The sequence below is a fragment of the Aptenodytes patagonicus genome, chromosome 5 (assembly GCF_965638725.1).
Source record: "Aptenodytes patagonicus chromosome 5, bAptPat1.pri.cur, whole genome shotgun sequence".
NCBI classification, from domain to species: domain Eukaryota; kingdom Metazoa; phylum Chordata; class Aves; order Sphenisciformes; family Spheniscidae; genus Aptenodytes; species Aptenodytes patagonicus.
Window position 1 is genome coordinate 58,909,940 of NC_134953.1, and position 17,891 is coordinate 58,927,830.

The 17,891-nt window shown below is 40.0% G+C and overlaps 2 protein-coding genes across 4 annotated transcripts in view; both read right to left on the reverse strand.

Annotated features, from left to right (window-relative positions):
* Positions 1-3,003: 3,003 nt before the first annotated feature.
* Positions 3,004-8,898, reverse strand: LEPROT (leptin receptor overlapping transcript). Its single transcript, XM_076339995.1, has 4 exons — positions 8,837-8,898; positions 8,579-8,654; positions 7,605-7,791; positions 3,004-6,373 (listed from the first exon to the last, which is right to left on the reverse strand). Exons 1-4 carry the CDS (start codon positions 8,850-8,852, stop codon positions 6,257-6,259), a joined length of 396 nt encoding a protein of 131 aa, XP_076196110.1. The 5' UTR covers positions 8,853-8,898; the 3' UTR covers positions 3,004-6,256.
* A 1,756-nt stretch (positions 8,899-10,654) lies between these two features.
* Positions 10,655-17,891, reverse strand: part of DNAJC6 (DnaJ heat shock protein family (Hsp40) member C6) — a 53,410-nt gene continuing 46,173 nt past the window's right edge. For all 3 annotated transcript variants that reach the window (XM_076339997.1, XM_076339998.1, XM_076339996.1), the window contains 4 exons: positions 16,456-16,716; positions 15,937-16,082; positions 13,810-13,986; positions 10,655-12,909 (listed from right to left, as the gene is read on the reverse strand). In XM_076339997.1, the coding sequence (XP_076196112.1) occupies positions 12,808-12,909; positions 13,810-13,986; positions 15,937-16,082; positions 16,456-16,716 (686 nt within the window). In that variant the 3' untranslated portion in view covers positions 10,655-12,807. The remainder of the gene's footprint in view (positions 12,910-13,809; positions 13,987-15,936; positions 16,083-16,455; positions 16,717-17,891) is intronic.

Consider the following 17,891-nt stretch of genomic DNA (forward strand, 5'->3'; position numbering starts at 1 on the left):
GGCAGGAATTAAATGAATAACAAAGTCACAGCCCAGATCAAACAGTCACAACAAAGGGTAAGCAAAACACATAAATGTCATGATCAATCCTCTTATTCCAAGCATATGCTTTGTAAAGCATGATAAATACTGTTTAACTTGCCTCCAAATCCTCAAGCAAACAAAAACATCCAAGCAGCATCTGTCATTTATTCATATTGACCAAGAAAATCAGAGAACCTTAGCCAGTATGCTGGAAAATGAAGCTCAAAGCAAGTGATAAAACCAAAATTCACAGACATCGATAGCCTCAGCTGACCTCCTGGACCTACCAGGAGACATCAACATCCCTTTTTGCCTTGAGCTCTGTTTGAGGCTCAGCACTTTATTCTTCACTTAAGGGTTTTGAATGAACTATATATAACTTGAATGTGATTTGGGGGGTGGGGTGTTGATTTTTTTAAACTCCACAGGAGTGAGCAGTTAATTTTATAAGTATTCCCTGGGAAAACATGCAATTAAAAATACAATATAACACAGGCAACTTTCACCACTGAATGCCAGTTCAGCTGCTAGCAGGCAAACAGCTAACAAAGAAAGTATCAGGGTTTCAGATCACAACACCCAGGAGGACTGCTGTAACTACATACTTGAAATTCTTCATTTTAATAGACAGCAATGTTATAAGCATGTTTCACAGGAAGAAGTCTTCCCTATATGCAAAGACTCCAAATCAAGACTATATTATGTGCAATTTTGCACAATTATGTTCATTATACATATATTACTTTATTAAACAAAGCCATAGGTTTAATCTCACTTTGAAAACAATCCTCCTCCTATCATATAAGGATTTTTTTGGGGGAAATAGTATGTTTTTATAATCCCTGTGCTCTCCCCAGCAGTATCTGCCTCATAGATGGCCATAAGGACCTCCAAGTGTTGAGGGCCAGCAGGAAACAAGCCATCTGCACAGGCAGACAAGAGGTGATCACCCTCACAGGAGCAGAAGCAGGGAACAATCAACCAGTCCATTTAAAACGAGCCATTAGAAAGAAGCAGTATCCAGAATATTTGTTAAAATCTAGAACTAGTCTATGGGAAGCAGTAATTCCCCCCAAAAAATAAGTGAAGTACCTCGGGCTGAAGTACTAGTCATGGGGCATAAATAATTGTAACCAATTATTGAAAATGACCCAGAGACACAGCTGAAATAAGCCTCAACATAAAGAACAAAAGCAAAAAAATAAAACAAAGAGATAAATATAGGAACAGGCCATTGAAGAAAATGTTTCTCTAAGAGTGTCCAGCTGATCTTTAAAATTTAATCACAATTCACCAGTCAATGCTTCCTTACATGTTTTATCAAGAGACACCTCCATGTAAAGCCCTCTAGTACATACTGGTCATGTATTGGCAGGGACCACTTAAACAAATCAATTAGTCATTAGTACCTGGTGTGCATCCAGCTTAATGAAATAGTCTTTTAATCCATTATCATAGATCAGAAACAATCCCTGCAGAGTAAATGATGCAGTATCTTAAAAGTCATGCTGTGTTAATAATTGAGATCAGGGTTATAGAGATCATTTTAGAGCTTTACGTAATTTTCAGTTTAACAATAAAAATCTACATGTGGCTTACTAGGACAAGTTTGTTTGGTTAACTCCCAGGTATTAATGAGCTTACATTCATTTTATGGGACTGAAGTCTGTTTAAAGTTTTTAGAAAGCTACCCAAGGTCATAACTGGTTAGGAAGGTTACCAGCTTTCTTAACAGACTGAACAGACTACAAAACCAGTGCAAGACTGTGACCAGTACCCCTTGCTCCTGACCCCTTATGCGTATTTTATTTTTTTCGTCCAGCTAAGTTGACAGGGAACAGCTGTTAACTACAAAAACAAGCAGCTACAAGAACAAGGGTGGGAAGGATAGAGTTATACCATACAGATAATACTAGCAAATCCAGAACCAGGTTAAATAAGGGAGCTCAGGAACCAAGCCTAGAGCCTGAAGTTACTCTATATGCAAAGCATTAGTTGGGCTAGGCAGTACAGAACAGCAATCCCAAACATTCATCTTGCAAAACAGGGCAAAGCCAGCAGCTAACTGATTTAAAGAGCAAATATACTCACCTTCTCCAAAGCTTAGTTGCTCAAGTCATTGCTGTAAACAGAAAGCATCAGCTATTCAGAAACAGACACTATAGCCTTCTTCTCCTGATGGTGGGTGCTTTCACAAATTCATTAAAATAACTGAGGCGGCTTCATTTTCACAAGCACTGGTGGGATCAAAATCACCCACTTAATATATTCACCAACTTAACTACAGGAGTACTGACCTAGAAAAGAGAGCGAGCTTTGATGCCTTCTGCATCCCTGGTTCCATCAGTGCTGACAGAGCAGAAGTATCTTACTCTAGACTCTTTTGAAGCAAGAAAAGTGGAAGAGGTCAAGTATTATCTTATATACCATATTTTTTTGAATGCCTTTAAAAAGCTCACAGATTTACCATGTACATAAGAGATAAGTGATGATAATTTACCTGCATATTTGAATACGACCTCTACAAAATGCATGACATAACAGTAATCCCACCTATTGCAATTAGATCATAGCTTCTGAATTTTGTTCCCCCATGTTTTGACCTCATCAGCGCTGACTGACCTTCCTGATGACCAAGAAGCCAAGTACCAAAGCCTCTGCAGAGCCAAGAACCACAAGCACTTACTTGTATCTCCAGAAAAAGATGTGAAGGAGCTCTGGGAGAAAGAACACCTGGCAAAATAGTCCCCAAGGGTCCCAATACCAAGAATGCACTTGAAGACCCCATTTCACTACAAAGCAATTAAGAAATAAACACCAGTACAAGAGACACTTGAACTGCTCATTAACCTCATACTGTGGCCATGCCTGACAGCTACAACACCATTATGAAAACACCACTGGATATGTTGTTTCTCTTTTCTTTCCTCTCACTCAGGAGTCTGTTGTCACCTCTTGAAATTTAAGACAGACAAATACTTAAGCATCAGATATGTTTATTAGACAATTCAAAAAGTCAGTTTTATTAGACAATTCAAAAATAAAAGTAGAATATGTTTTAATTTCCATGTTTTAATACTTCATCCTCTCAAGAACCTGGCAATCACAGAAAATAAAAATAGTGTTTACAAAAGTTACAAAAACTGCACTGGATTCCGAATTACAGAAAACATGATTAGTTGACAAGGAAGCTTTATAAAACGCAGTAACAGGTTTTCACCTGATGATGAGACATAATGATATCGCCATGTATATGCATTCACAAAATCAGCACAGTATCGAAATTAAGGCACTTTGGATACACAGTATTCACTTCCATATAGGAAAACAATTTCAGAGAAACCACAGTGAATTGCTACTGGTAGATAGTGACAGTATGCCCAGTACTGGCCATCAAAGCACCAGGTTTGTGTGAATGAGTGAAGCTCTTGATAAAAAAAAGCACTGAATTTTTTTTTTTTTAAACCCTATTTGATGTCGAAGACTCATTCAAGCAAATTTACTTTTAAAGAGGTCAAGGAAGATTTCCATGATTTAAACACTGTTAAACACAATTTTTGAAGTTAAACATTTTAAAATAAAAGTCCATGGTGATAACTGCATGAAGTTCACATTAAGGATTAGTGCATGTAGCTGCTTCAAAAGAAAAAAAAAAGCATTGACTTTCTCCATCCACATTCACCTGCCATTTCATGAGGTACCCACCAGCCACAGTAATATCAGAGGAAATACAGTACAACAGAATAATACATCAAAGAAGCAACCTCTCTTCAAGACTGTACTTTCTGGTCCTCCTTTTCATTTTAGATTGTCGTATGTTTACTGCCTGTATCCCAATCTGCCACAAGCACACTATTTACCAATAGATCTAGAACAGATTCTACAAATAATGATTCTCTAATTTAAAGAAAAATTAATCTCAGTTGTTTTTCACACCACTGTCTTGAAAGCAAAATTTCATCAGTAATTGAGTAATTTTGTAGACTTGTATTGCAGCCTTTGGTACATAAATTCTAAGGAGGAAAAATACTCAAGAACCTAACCCTGCAAGCACACGAGTACTTTAACAGGAGTTAAACAGAATCGCTAGCAATGACTTCAGGCATTTACAGGATCAGGCACTTAAACTGTGTATTATTGTTGCTGTTTTACTTCACCAATTTGAATGAAAAATGCCATGGTATGGGAAAAAAGCAACTTCTCAAAAAATCAAAGCAGGACTTGTACATGGAAACTATGATTACTCTAAACAACCCGGCTCATAATTAGAACAAATAATTTCCCTGGTAGTACTTTACAAATCAGTAGGGTCCAACAGATTTCACCTAAGTCAGGAAGAAGACACTGTAAGAGAACTTGTTTATGCACAGCATCTTTACAAGTATATTCCTGCTACGTCTTTGATGAAGCATTAATATCCAGAAAAAAATGCCTTTTAATGTTAATTCTTCTTTTACACAAATGACAGCCTAGACACACTTCAGTATAAAATACAGCTACTCAGCATTCCTCAGTACTGAACTGTTCACCTTACACACATCTGAAGTTTAAATTTAAAACATGTAATTAATCTTCCTGAAACATGATATTCCATTCCTACTTAAGTGATACTACATTACTTGGACCACAGAATGATTTCTGTACCCTTCCTCTAGGGCACTGAGCATGAACAGAAGACCCAGGATCAGAGCACTCATGTAAAATTCATTAATTTTTGAACCTTTGCTCTGCACAGCAATCCACAGGACACCATTTTGCAGTACACGAGTATTGAGAGAGTTTGGAGAGCAGCATAAGTAGTTCCATACAACTTAGGGGGCAAAAAGCACTGCGTTGGTGAAGCTGCCACATCTTGTAGGGTGGATTCTATTACCTCCTTATACAATGTCCCTCATAGCTATACAAGTTGATAGCAGTCAGCTGTGAACTAACTCACACAACTATAACACACTCATTTGCCATCTGCTAGTCTAAAGAACTTGCAATAGTAAAATACACCCTATGCAGAAATTCAGCTTCTTACTTCACAGAGCAGAAACCTCTTTATGTCCATTTTTCTATGAAAGAATAAACTAAGGTATCTCTTCCTTTACCCCTTTGCAGATTATTGAAATGTCTTCTAGAGTTAGGGTTGTATCAGAGTGCATTTTTGCAAAACTACGTGCCTCCACAATTTGCAGGATTCAGCAAGTCAAAACCGTAATAAAGTTTACTTTTATAAGTGCGATTATGTGAATGTTTACTAGAATAATGCCATTTAAAAATATAGTGTTTTAATATAACAATCTCTTCTTACAGACAAAAAAAATAGTAGTTGAACAAGTATGTTTTAAAAGCAATGAGAACTGAGGAGATAAAGTCCTACCCAGCAGAACACTCACTTTGCAATTCAGGCATTTCACACATAAGAATACAGAGTTGTATAACTACATTATGATTGTAAGTGTCCTGAGCATAGTTTCTTCTTTTGTGAATCTTCATAAGAGAAGTAATGTCAGCTCAAAGCATTAAAGAGGCATTAAAGTATATTATTCCCAAAGTACATCCACAGTTAAGTTGAATAGGGACAAAGCCTGAGCATCTTGTGGGGGGAATTATTTTTTAAATGAACACCATAAGTGGAAGGAAGGGTTTTTAACCAGGGTTATTTTCTTTTTCTTTCGTTAGGTAGTAAAAGAGTTGGCATAACCTATGTTTGTTTTTATGTTTTCAAGAAAAAACACTAAAATTACAATTACTTAAATGAAAAGCAAGTATTCATTAATCCCTAATCAAAGCAGAAAGATTGATCAAGTTGAACAATACCAAGTAGGACAATCTTTGTATTGGCCTATTTTGATTACATGGTTAAAAAAAACACAACAGACATGCTGATCAATATCACATGTATCAATGATACTACTGTGATTAAAACAAAAGTTAATGCATATATAGTGAAAAAATGAGTAAAACAGCTTATGTTTTGTAAACTTATTTGGGGACAAATTTGCAACAGTGATTCCAGCTTTTACTGAATACATTAAGACAGCTGTCACAAGGGCCTTTTCCCTTTGGCTGAAATGCATTTTAAAAAAGCATGTTATGATCTGATAATGTAAAACTACAGGCATATGCACATACATACATCTCAGCGTGCACACACACATATGTTATAATATATACACATATACACACACAGAGTATACATATGGTGATACATGCTGTAAAATATTACCAGCATCAGAGCGATGTCCTACCACTGTTCCCAGCTAAAGTCATCTCCTCTACCAAACACAAGAAAAAAGCCTAAAATAGTAAGGAAAATGACTGCATTGCCAGCCAGCACCAGACCACAGGCTCCCCATTTGATCTGAAATGAAACAATCAAAGCAGTTCTTATAAGATAGGTTTAGGCCAGTTATTTATATGCATTAGATAAACTAAACGAAATACTACAGAAAGGTGCTAAAAGCATAAAGAAAAAAGACAAACAATAAATAATTCAATTTATGTGACTAATTATTCAATTAGCAACCACTCATACTACTAATACAACACTTCAATAGACAGGCTAATAATGCTATGTTTTAGAACAAAATAATTACCTTGCCATACAAATCACTAAAACATACCTAAGCCATAGAAAAAAAATCTGGTGAAAACTAGTGCTCCCCTTTAATTGGTACGCAACAAAATAAAAGATCACCTTTCAAATAAATGCCAGTAACAAGCATGGAAAACTGTACGTAGTCTTAAAGGTAAATAGCTTTCTTTAACGATCTGCCCAACTGTGGTTACTCAAATAAACGACATTTACTCTTAAAAGATATAGCTATGAATTAGAGTTCCCCCTCGTGGTCACTTCTGGTTCTGCCTACTGTCAGGTCCACAACTTAAAAACAAAAATGCAGTGTCAGGGAAATTGTGCATTACAACGAAATTAAAACTAAGCACACAAGTTTTAAGCAAAACTGAAAGACTGAAGGGGAAAAACAACGCAACACATAAAACATCATTGGGAGACAGGATGAAAGAGTTCTTTGCCTTGCAAAACAAATGTGAAAATCTCACCACTGAAGAGCAGTTCAGAAAGCAAAGACAAAAGAAGCTAGCAGAATTTCCTCAGACTTTGAGGGGACAAAGCATGAGCTTGGGAAATGCTTTGAAAACCAGAAGGGCAGCTCTGGAAGTTTGGCCTTTTATCTTTTAACTGATAATGCACTCCAGTCACCAAGTTTTCAGCATCCTAAATGGAGAAAGCAGACATTCTGAGATAAAAATAAAGAAGGTGGCCCAAGAAGCGGTGCAAAAGTTGATGAGACAGAGAGGCATGAGATGTAAGAGGAGATAATATCTTGTACTGGACCAAAACAAAGCTGGAAAAAAAAAACAGCTAAAACTTTTCAGTCATGCAAGTCCTTTGTTCAGGTTAAAAAGCAGTATTAACAGACAAAATTTCAGCAGAGTGATTATTTTCATCAGAATCTAGAAACATCACAGTAGTGAAATTAAAGACAGGATTCACAAACCGCAACAGCGCTCTTAAAAGATTATACTCAGTAACTGGTGCCTTACAATAAAAATTAGCAACCAGAACTTACCGCTTCAACCCGTGCAAGGATTATAGGAAATCCAAAGGCAGAAACAACAATTCCAGTTGTGAAGAAATATGCCAATTCCCTGCAGGCACTGCTGGCTGCATCACTGTCATCACTTACTCTTTTTGCAATGAAGTGGGGAATGGGGCAGATGAAGTAAAATATTAAGACAAACAGAGGCCAGTATACACTAGGGAGGGGGGAAAAAGGAAATACACAATCAGTTTAGACAGATGCTTCAATAAAAAATATCTTCTGTTTAGAAAAAATATTTGCAACAGCTGTAATCCTACTTTATGGTCTGAAAAGTGGATTACGTGATTTAACCACACGCTTTCACCCAAAGGGGCAATCCCACCTCATTTTCCCTGCATACTGGCACAAGCACTCATACAGCTTCGTGCAGAGCAGGATCTAATTTACTTAAATTTGCACCACCTTGCTGATTCAACTCACACCACCGCCTCACAAAAACAACAGTCACCACACACAGGGCACAGGAAATGCACGCAAGCGGGATGGAAACCAAGAGCTTTCCCAAATTAGAGGGGTCCTGGAGTATAAACAAGCCGACTGTGAAGGCACACCCTTGCACGCTCATCTCCTTGGGAGTGCTCTCATTAGCTTCACCTGGATTTTTAAGTGTAATAGACATCCCAGTCGGAGTCTTGTGATAGAAGGATTGTTTAAAGAAACAGGGAAGTAAGGGAAAGAATTGTCCGAGGTTAAAAATGACTGTTTAGCAAGATGGCACTGCTTTTTCTGAGAAAGTATAGAGCTGTTTTCAGTCATTTTTTAATGGAAACGCAAGTACTGGCTAAGGAGGTGGTATTTAATCCTAACAAACCGCCATGTGCCAAGAGCCAAAAAGCAGCTAGAAGATAACTAGAGCCAAACTGCTCCATTAAATGAGATTAACACCTCAATTAACATATATAAAGAGGGGGAAGTTTTGGAAACGAAGCCGGCCCGCTCACCCGTAGTACTCCAGGGCGCAGCCCAGCATCAGGAACGTCAGCCCGATGGCTCCGCTGAAGGACAGCGCCACGAGAGCTGCAACGGCACAAGACAGGCGGTGAGGCGGAAGCCGCCTCACCGGTTACCGGTTACCTCTCCCCGCGACACCCGCCCCCCCGCTGAGGCAATGCCTGGGAAGCGGAAGCGCAACCCGGTCGCTCTGCTCCCTCAGAGGTGGGACCCTGGCCCGCGAGCAGCGGGCCGGGAGCACTCGGTACCTTTGATGCCCGCCATGTTCGGGGCTCTGAGCGACGCTGAGCTGAGGTGGCGGCGGGCGACTTCCGCCTACCGGCCACTTTACCCCGCCTCCTCCTGCACCACGTGAGCGGCCGCCTGAAGGGGCCGGCGTCACCTATGAGGCGATTCCCGGGCTGCCCCGCCCTCGCTCGGGAAAGGGGGCGGAGCGCACTTGGCGGCGCGGGCGGTAGCTCGCCGTGGGGAAGCGGCCGGGCCGCGAGCCACCCGTCGCCGTGGTTACGGGGCGGTGTTTCGCTGCCTCCAGTCAGGCCTTGGGGCGGGTGTTTAATGTATATACACACAAGCATGCATATACATGTATATGTAAGGTGTGTATACATGTAAGCAGATACATATGTGTGCACAGGTAGGATTTAAATATATAAACACAGTTTTAAAGAGCCCCCACTCCTCAGTCACAGCCATTTTGCAGGCTGCTCCTTAAAACCCCTGTTTTCACCCCAAAAGATGGGCCCAGCTGCCTGCTCGTTTCATATGGTGCCTTCTCAGGATCTGGATCATCCACCTCTGACAGGGCCCTGCGCTGCTTCTAATCTGCACCGAGAAGGGCACATCATTTTTTTAGAGCAGTATTTTACGAGCCTTAGATTTTTAGGACTCCATTTTTGACCCAAGAACGGCCTTTTTGTGGGAGATTTTGCACAGCCCTTTGGATACACCTCCCGAGGGAGATTTTCTTTAGATAATCTCCCATCTCTGCCTTTTGGCTCTTCTTCTTGTTTCATATCTTCTCTGATACAGATTTTTTCCCAATTTCATTATTAATTTTAAATGATTTAGAGCCAAGAAGGCTGCCTAATTAAAACAGCAGGCTTAAGCAACAAAATTTTCACTTGAAGCATTTAGCTAAGTGCTACATTTGCTGACTTGCTTGGCTCTGAGTCTCTGAAGCATAAGTAGCATAAGAATAGGAAGTGACGAATTGTTTCCAAAATGTCTTGCCAACCTGTGAATTACCACACAGCATTAGTGACCACTTTAAGAGGCAATATTGATACTGGCTGAGGCACACCACCCGTATCACGCGAGCTGGTGTAGGATGTTAACCTTGTGGTCTGGTCACAATTTGTAAGCAGCTACCGAGCTCAGCATTTCTGGGCTTATTTCGAGGCATGCAAACAGAAAATGATATGGAGACACTTTCACTGTACCCTCCCATACTGTAAATCCTGTGGCTGTCATCAACAAGCAAAAAACCCGTAGGAGTTTTAATACAAGCTTACATCTTGGTACAGCTGCTGCTAATGTAAATGGCTTTGTAGCTACAATAAATACATATATACACACACACACACACACACCCGACTTAACTTGTCCAAACAATCAAAAGGTAGAAACAAGTTAAGTTACCATCTTCTGTTTCAGCTGGGTTGAAGGGTTTTTCTCTTAAGCACGAAAGGCTGCATCTTTTCGCATTGCAAATGTCTAAATTAAGACCTTACTGTTCTTATAGTCTGCTTGCAGTAATGGGAACTGGCTTCTTCATGTAGCTTGTTTGCTCTTGAGGAAATAAAAGCTCTAGAAAAAAAAGTATTTGTCTCTAGAGCAAGTAATTCATGGTTACCTTTATGTGTACCACACAGGTCCCACCCAACCCTGCACTAGAGCAAAAGGTGTTAGTCATACATGTAAGACATTGTATAGACAAAAGAAGTTTCCATTTAACATACATGGATTTGTTGTTGTTTATCCAGCATTTGCAGAGAAATTACTCAGAACTGTGTTTAAAGCAAGAAGGTAGAGGTTTTTTCCCCACAAGCACAAAAGATACCTGAATATGTTAATTTGAGCTTTTTAATGTATATACAAATGTTTTAGACCAGTCACAATTTAATTGAGTATATACTGTATTTACAAAAATTACAATAATTTAGTCAAACAGTAAACCTGAACATTGATAACCTCTGTCACTACCAGATATGACAAGAAAAAAATTTTTTTTTAGTTAACTATTTTGATATACATACGTCCTAATACTTTCATGCATCCATAAAAACATCAGTGATGGAAGTAATCAAAGCTTAAGTGGGGTAGGGTTTCTTTTGGTAGATAAAGTTTAATGATGGATTTGTATTTTGTGAATGTATGAGTATCCAGAGTTATGTGCCATGACAAACTCGATACAAAGCTAATGTAGTTTTCATTATTAAAAAAGTACATTGTAGTAATGAGATCCTTTTTATTATATAGGCATAGGTCACAATATCTACAAATGTGAATGAGAAACAATAAACCAACAAATCACAGGAACATGATTCACATTCCAGTTATCTCTTTAAATAAGACAAGCACATACTGGATCAAAACATTAATAAATAACATCCAGTTTGTTACTATTATCTTAAGGTCTTTTATATAAAAGGAGACCTATGTGTTGGTTTCACATTTTCAATTAATGGTAGTAAATAATGGACCAATACAACGAAAGGATGACTTTTATACAGAAAGCAATGTACTTTGACACACTGTCTTTGCAGTAAAAGTTTTGCCACTTGAAAATGTAAGTGTAACAAGTGGATTGTCTTTAAAAACCACCAGCTTTAAAGGCTCACATCGGATGGCAACCTGTTCCTTAAGCAGTAAATACAAATTATTTCCTGCCCATCTTCTGAATATACCTGCCCTTTCAACGCTCAAATACAGATACAACATGTTGGTAAATAAACCGCTAGCTTTAGTTATTCTACAAAAGGAGAATGCCAGAATTAGGGGTGAAGAGCATAACTTGTTTAACTAGGAAAGATGCTTCAGCTTTAGCGTCAGAGATATTTCCTTGTGAAATTATTGCTTTGGTCCAATATAAACTTTTAAGGTAATCAGTTTGCACTGTATTTACCTCAAAAATCAGACCTGGTCCACAGATGTCTACACGACAGCTTGTACACCGTGGTCTGAAAAGTGAAGTTGCAACAGGTTGCATTCTGCCAAGAGCCTTTGCCAAGTGCTCTGGAGCTGATAAAGGCATAGAGGTGACACAAGTGGGCTGGAAAAAGGCTTCTGAATCCTCAGGAGGGAAAGTGTTACCTATAGACTGGGAAGTTTCAAAACTTTATAGCAGAGTTTTAGTTTGTTGATATGTCTTTTGTTTGATGGTTTCAAGCTATTGATGAGAACTTCATGGGAAATGCAGTACATGCTCATTCCTCACTTTCACAGATGTGGATTCACCCTTCCCCCCCAATTCCCTATTCCCCCAGAACTGCTATTTAACAAACCAACAAGGTGCTGTTTAACATCAATTACTTGTTTGCTTTAAAAGACACTTGCTCTATAATGCTGAGGAATTTCTTCTGCACATTTCACTGCTGGACTATGCGGTGAAGTACAGTATTAATGTGTAAAGCAGTAGTCAGCTGCCACACTGATCTAACCCAGGATTCAGCTTTGTCTCTATTCAGGCATACTATACTATATGAGCAATTAAGCAGCAAATGGTGACTGTTAGAAGTGTGCCTAAACCACATCTGAGTACTTAAATTTGATAAAGTTTGATCCAAACCTAGGAAGAAAGTACATCGAAGTTTGGGCTTCATCACCAGTTACTGAACTCAACTGAAGTGTTACCATATCACGCCTCACAAAAAAAGTAGGAAATTCACCAGCTATGCTGTGTCAGAGACAGAACAATTCCACCTTTTCCCAGAATGTGTTCTCTCTTGCCCCACTTGAATCCAACGAAAAATACAAAAGTTACAAGAAACTGTAACCCCGTGGCTTGCATAGGGCAAGCCAGGTGGCTAGAGTTCCTCTGAGCTCACGATTCTTGATACAAATATAAGGAAACCTTTCTCTTGTTCTTCATGATAAGTATTAGGCTCTTAGTTTTCTGAAACTTCTGAATTTCCAGCCAGAGTTTGGTTGATCTGTGACATTTGTGACAAGAGACTATATAAGCACTAGCACAGGTCTGTAGTGGAGACTGAGAAAGTACCTAATACAAGGGTTTTTGTCCTTGGTTTTCAAATTCTGACCAGGCATCATTTAGCTCCATAAATATCATCTTTGCATATTGTTCATATGGCTGCCCAGTAGCCTGGAATAGAAACAGAAAGAGGGATATCACATCTACCAAATCAGACTACAAAAAGTTGACATCTGAGCAGCTAGATTCTCAAGCAGTTATTGTTCACTTTCCACAAATGGTTTTCCCTTATTCTTTGACAAGAATAAGCTACTGTTGAGGGCTGCTTACCTTGTTTACAGCTTAAGAATTTATTGGTTCTTCAGCTCTTCTGCTCCTCAGAGCTGATAACCCCCCAAGTGTGATAAGGCATTGCAGTCCCAAGGGCAAAAAAATTTGACCTAGGCTTTGCAAGAGGCATTTTACCTGCACTGAAGGGAAAGAGCTGCCACCTGACAGTTCCTTGATAAAAGCAGGATTCCTGCAAGCCTCTGGGCAGTCCACAACTTCTCAAGCCTTGCCCATTGCCCTGAAACTCTCAGGCCCTCCACTTCCTTAAAAATGGAAGACTCATCACCATAGGGTTTCCCAGATGGTGTCATTGCACTCTTGCTGGCAAGTGTAAGCAGCAAGACCACAAGCCACAAGTTGGAAAATCAGATAACCTGATTCTTCCATTTTAGAAGTTTGATTTTAAGACCCTTGTCCTTTCATATGCCTTTATCACACCCTCGTCTCCTTTAGCAGGCACAATATTCTGGACTGTTGTTCACCACCAGCATGGCTTAGAGTCAAAGCGAGGGTGACAAAAGCTGAAGATCTGAACCTCTGTTGCTTGGAGCAGCACGTACCAAACACACTCTTGGGGCTGGGAGTAGTTAGAGTTCTCACCTTTCAGAAACTGGCAAAAATCTTGAACTACTACTTTCTACAAAGCTGTTTGCACCAATAAATTAAGCAATCACATTCAACACTTTATAATTAAGAGAACAATGACAATTTCTGAACAATGTGAAACTAGGAAAACCTTACCTTGTCAGGATGAACGACAAGCACTGCCCGCCGGTAGACCTTCTTCACTTGCTCTGGCGTTACAAGATCTGCCATACTAACAGGTTTCCACTTGGTCTCCCCTGCCCATAAGACTGTATGCATTGTAGACAGCAGGGCTCTTATATTTCTCTCCTTCCCTTCAATCCATTCCAGCACCTGGAGAGAAGAATGTGAGTCTCAATTTACACCTTACATTAGATATTCCAGTAGGAAAAAGTTTCTTCATTTGAATAGCAATGCCTCCAAGGAGCATCTTACATTTCTTTCCAAGCTTTAGAAAACATTTGGAAGATATTTGTCTACTTTGTCATTAATTTTCACATCACTGCTTGAAAGTTAAGACACACCTTGAGCAACATCCCTGCTAAAAATAGAGTTGGTAACGCTTATGAACAGTCATTAGATGGAATAGTCAAAAGAAAAATGAAATGTTTAACTGTGTGGCTCTTCAGCAGGCTTAATCACATACCTAAAGTAAGCTCGACTAGAACTCTGCTGTGGATGTGTATCTTATCTTTTGTGCATGTCTAGAGTTAAGTCTTCTAAAGACTCATGTTGAAGGTTGGCTTCAATACAAATCCTTTTAATCTCTAAAGTCAGAAGCCTCAATTCTCTCCACGTGCCTATTTGCTACCTGCAATCCAGCAGTCAAATAAAGCAATAGGCAGTCCACTTTCCTAGATAATGTTGTCCCCCTTAGCGGTTGCCATCTTAGCCTATGGCTGGGGAAGGGGAGAAAGAAAGGGAAGTAAACGTGAAAACCAAAGCATGAATAGATTTAACAGTTCCAGGCTGAACTGAAGTGACTCAATGAAATAAAATGCATCAGAGCAAAGGGAATTGTATAGGGAAGGGAGAATCAGCCGGGTGCTTCAGTGATTCGGCAGCTTGCTGGGGGGGAAAATGTTGCACACATTAAGTAGTACCACATGAATCACAGAAGTTGTATAGCTTATGAATTGGGAAAACTACTGCACACTCGATAGCCTGACAGCTGTCCGGCTTGGTTACAAGTGGTTGACGTTCGTGTTCAGCATGGTTGCTGGCACACACTTTCCAAAGGTTAAAAAAAAAATATTAAAAAAATTCACTCATTCTGTTTTCTAGAAGTTTGCTTGGCTTTTGCTTGGGCTTTTCCTCTCACTTCTGTATCCTTCTGTAATTATAATTCGTGGTTTCATATTTCAAATGTAGAGCGGGACAGACTGAATTTCGTTCCCTTCATAATAGATCTGTAGTTTGGCAATTTATTGAGGAGAGATGAGAGAATTCCAAAGCAGGCAAGATTAATGAGACAGAGGATTAGTTCAATTAGCTGTGCCTGCTAACCAGGGCTGGAGTGATGTGGAAGACTGGCAGCCCTGACAGTAACACTGAGCAAGCCACTGTTTGCCACAGCCTGGTTTAGGACAGAAATGTAACCTTGGAGTTTTAAATCTATTCTAAAGGATGTTCACATCTCCAGGAAAGACATGAGGATTTATTATATGAACAAACCGCAGGAAGGTCTCACTTTCTGCCCTAAGGCAATCTCATCATGGGGAGAACATCCCTCATTTCACCTAAACCTGGGTTTGGCAGAAGGACTGGCAGAGATGGTCACTGCTCTTTTATCTGGCTTATTTGTAAGAAGCTATTTCACAACAGAGTTCTTACTACTTAGAAAAAGTGGTAAGTTTGTATCTCTCATTCTGATGAAATAGTGGAGATTCTTCCAGATTTTCCCCAACACCTGCAGTTTATGACTTTGTCTTTCTGGTCACACTAGTTCATTGTTGTCTGGCATGTGAATGGGGAGCCCAGCACTTTATGATGCTATCAAGTTTAGACACCTACTTTATGGAAAGCAAGTGTGAGAGATACCACATGGTCCTTGGGATCCAGCAATGCTGTGGAGGCTGCGCACTAAAGTAAGTGCTAAAACAGGAGGATAGCTTCTGGCACTAAGTGATCTGAAAGATTTGCTCAGCTGCCTCACATGCAGGACAGTTGGTGGCTTACTACCCTCTCCACCTTTCAGGGGGAGTGTTTCAAGCAGCCTCCAGCATGATGAGAACAAAAGACACGTTGAATGATTGTAAGAGCATAAACAAGAGTATTGCTTACTTTTAGTTTTTCAGGGTCCATCTCCTTAGCCATTTCTTCTTTTCTCATCTCAGCTATTGTTTTGGGGCCCTTCTTGTCCTTGTGAGCATTAAAACCTTGACCAGATAATAGATCTTCAAAATCTGCAGACACTTTTGGTTTTGAATCTTGAAAAACAAAAAGATTTGAAGTTGTTATCACAATACAGGTTTATTTAACACTGCTTTTCTACCCAAGCCACCCCCCACACTTATCACTATAACAATCTCCCAGTGCTAATGAGTGCGCAGGTTCTCACAAAAAAGGTATAGGTTAATGTTACTTTTGAATTATTATTATTGAAGCCCGTTTGGAATACAGGATTTCCTAAATATTAGCACACTTTAGACTCTAGGACAGGACAACTACTGTAGAACTTTATATATAATCAAATGATCAGCATGACTTACTTGCTTAGACCCTAACCAGTTAAGGTGTTTGAGCATTAAAGCAATATTAGAAGGAGCCAACCTTTCGGATGGTGAACTCTGAAAAGCTTACCAACATTAGCTGGTCCTTTTCCACGTTCATTTTGTGCTCCCGGCATTGGTGAGAAACTCACGTTGTAATTGGGCTTGTTCTGGGGAGAGGCATGAGGCATGCTTGGCTGGGCCTTGGGTTGTGCCTGCTGCCAGCCATAGCCAGCTCCTTGCTGCCAACCACTGCCGCCCATGGGCTGGGGAGAGGGTTTCTGCGGCGAGGGGGGGAATCCTCCACCCATGCCTGTCGGCGTGGTCGGTTTACTGGCAAACGAAGGGCCACCTGCAGAGTATGGGGAAAGGAATGATGGTGGGCACTAGCAACAGCATACTGACTTGCCTTCCAAAAAGGGAACCTAAACAAAATCCCCCAGGCAGCTGGCTTCTATTTTCAGCTCTGCCACAAACTTATTTTTGCAACACCAAGCAAAGCCCTTCAACTTTCCTGTCACTACTCTGTAAGCTGCTTAAAAGACAGCACCTGCCTTTCAAGATTGCTCAGGAATCGGAGTAGCAGCTCGTTGGGGAAATGCAGGGAAAGCTACGTGCAGCTAACTGGGAACCAGAGCTGCCGTGTGTTATGGTGGCAACATCAAGTTGACATATGTTGAAATAGTATCTCCTTATGCTGTGCTGATGTAATACTATCCCAGAGTTAATGTGTTTCAGCACCTTATTACTTTATGGCCTACTCTTCTGGCTTAGTTTGTGGTGGGAGGTATGCAGTGCTGATGTTTTATTATTTGAGACTAACATCCACAGTCAACTTTGAGCTCTGAAACGTGTCATGGAAACTGGATCAAGTGCTTTTGACTTAGTAACGAACAACAAAAATGCGGTTAAATATCCTGTGGATGCCAAGTCATTTGTTTTTAAACTCCATAACTTTGCTACAGAATACATGTTTTAAAAGCACCTCGATGGTTCTGACATGGGTTTTGGCATACTTTTTATTTTGCTCCTGCAGAGCAGCTAGTGATCCAGCAGAGGGAACTGGGAAACCTAATTCCAGAACCATGCTGGTACTGACGCAAAGGAGAAAACAAACATCAGATAAAACCACAATGTCTTGCAAAGAGCTGAGGGCAGTGACAAAGGGAAGAAAAATCTATTTACCAGAGTCAGAGAAGCCAGAATTACTGGGTTTTAAGGAAAACTTAAATAATTTGTCAGAACTGCCTTTTTAACACTGGGATTGAGGGTTTGCTGATTGTTTTCTGAGATAAAACAAGGAGAAAATGCTTGTCTAAGCAGTCAAGCAAACAGTCCTTTGTAGCCAGGTGCAAATGAAAACGGGTTCAGACTCCACCTTCAGATAGTACTGCAAATTAGAGGCAGATTAGTGAGGTGCACAGGTTTCCTCACAAAGGACAAAAATGAGTCAAGGCTAGAAGGAAACAATTCCTCAAGGACCCCAGTAGCTTTGAAGAGCCAAAGTCTCCTCCCAGGCATTGCTCC

Excerpts from the sequence above, each read along its gene's own strand:
- LEPROT (XM_076339995.1), bottom strand. Across the intron at positions 7,792-8,578 it reads TGCGCCCTGGAGTACTACGG|TGTATACTGGCCTCTGTTTG; the intron begins GTGAGCGGGCCG and ends CCCCCTCCCTAG. Across the intron at positions 6,374-7,604 it reads TCCTTGCACGGGTTGAAGCG|ATCAAATGGGGAGCCTGTGG; the intron begins GTAAGTTCTGGT and ends GTTTCATTTCAG.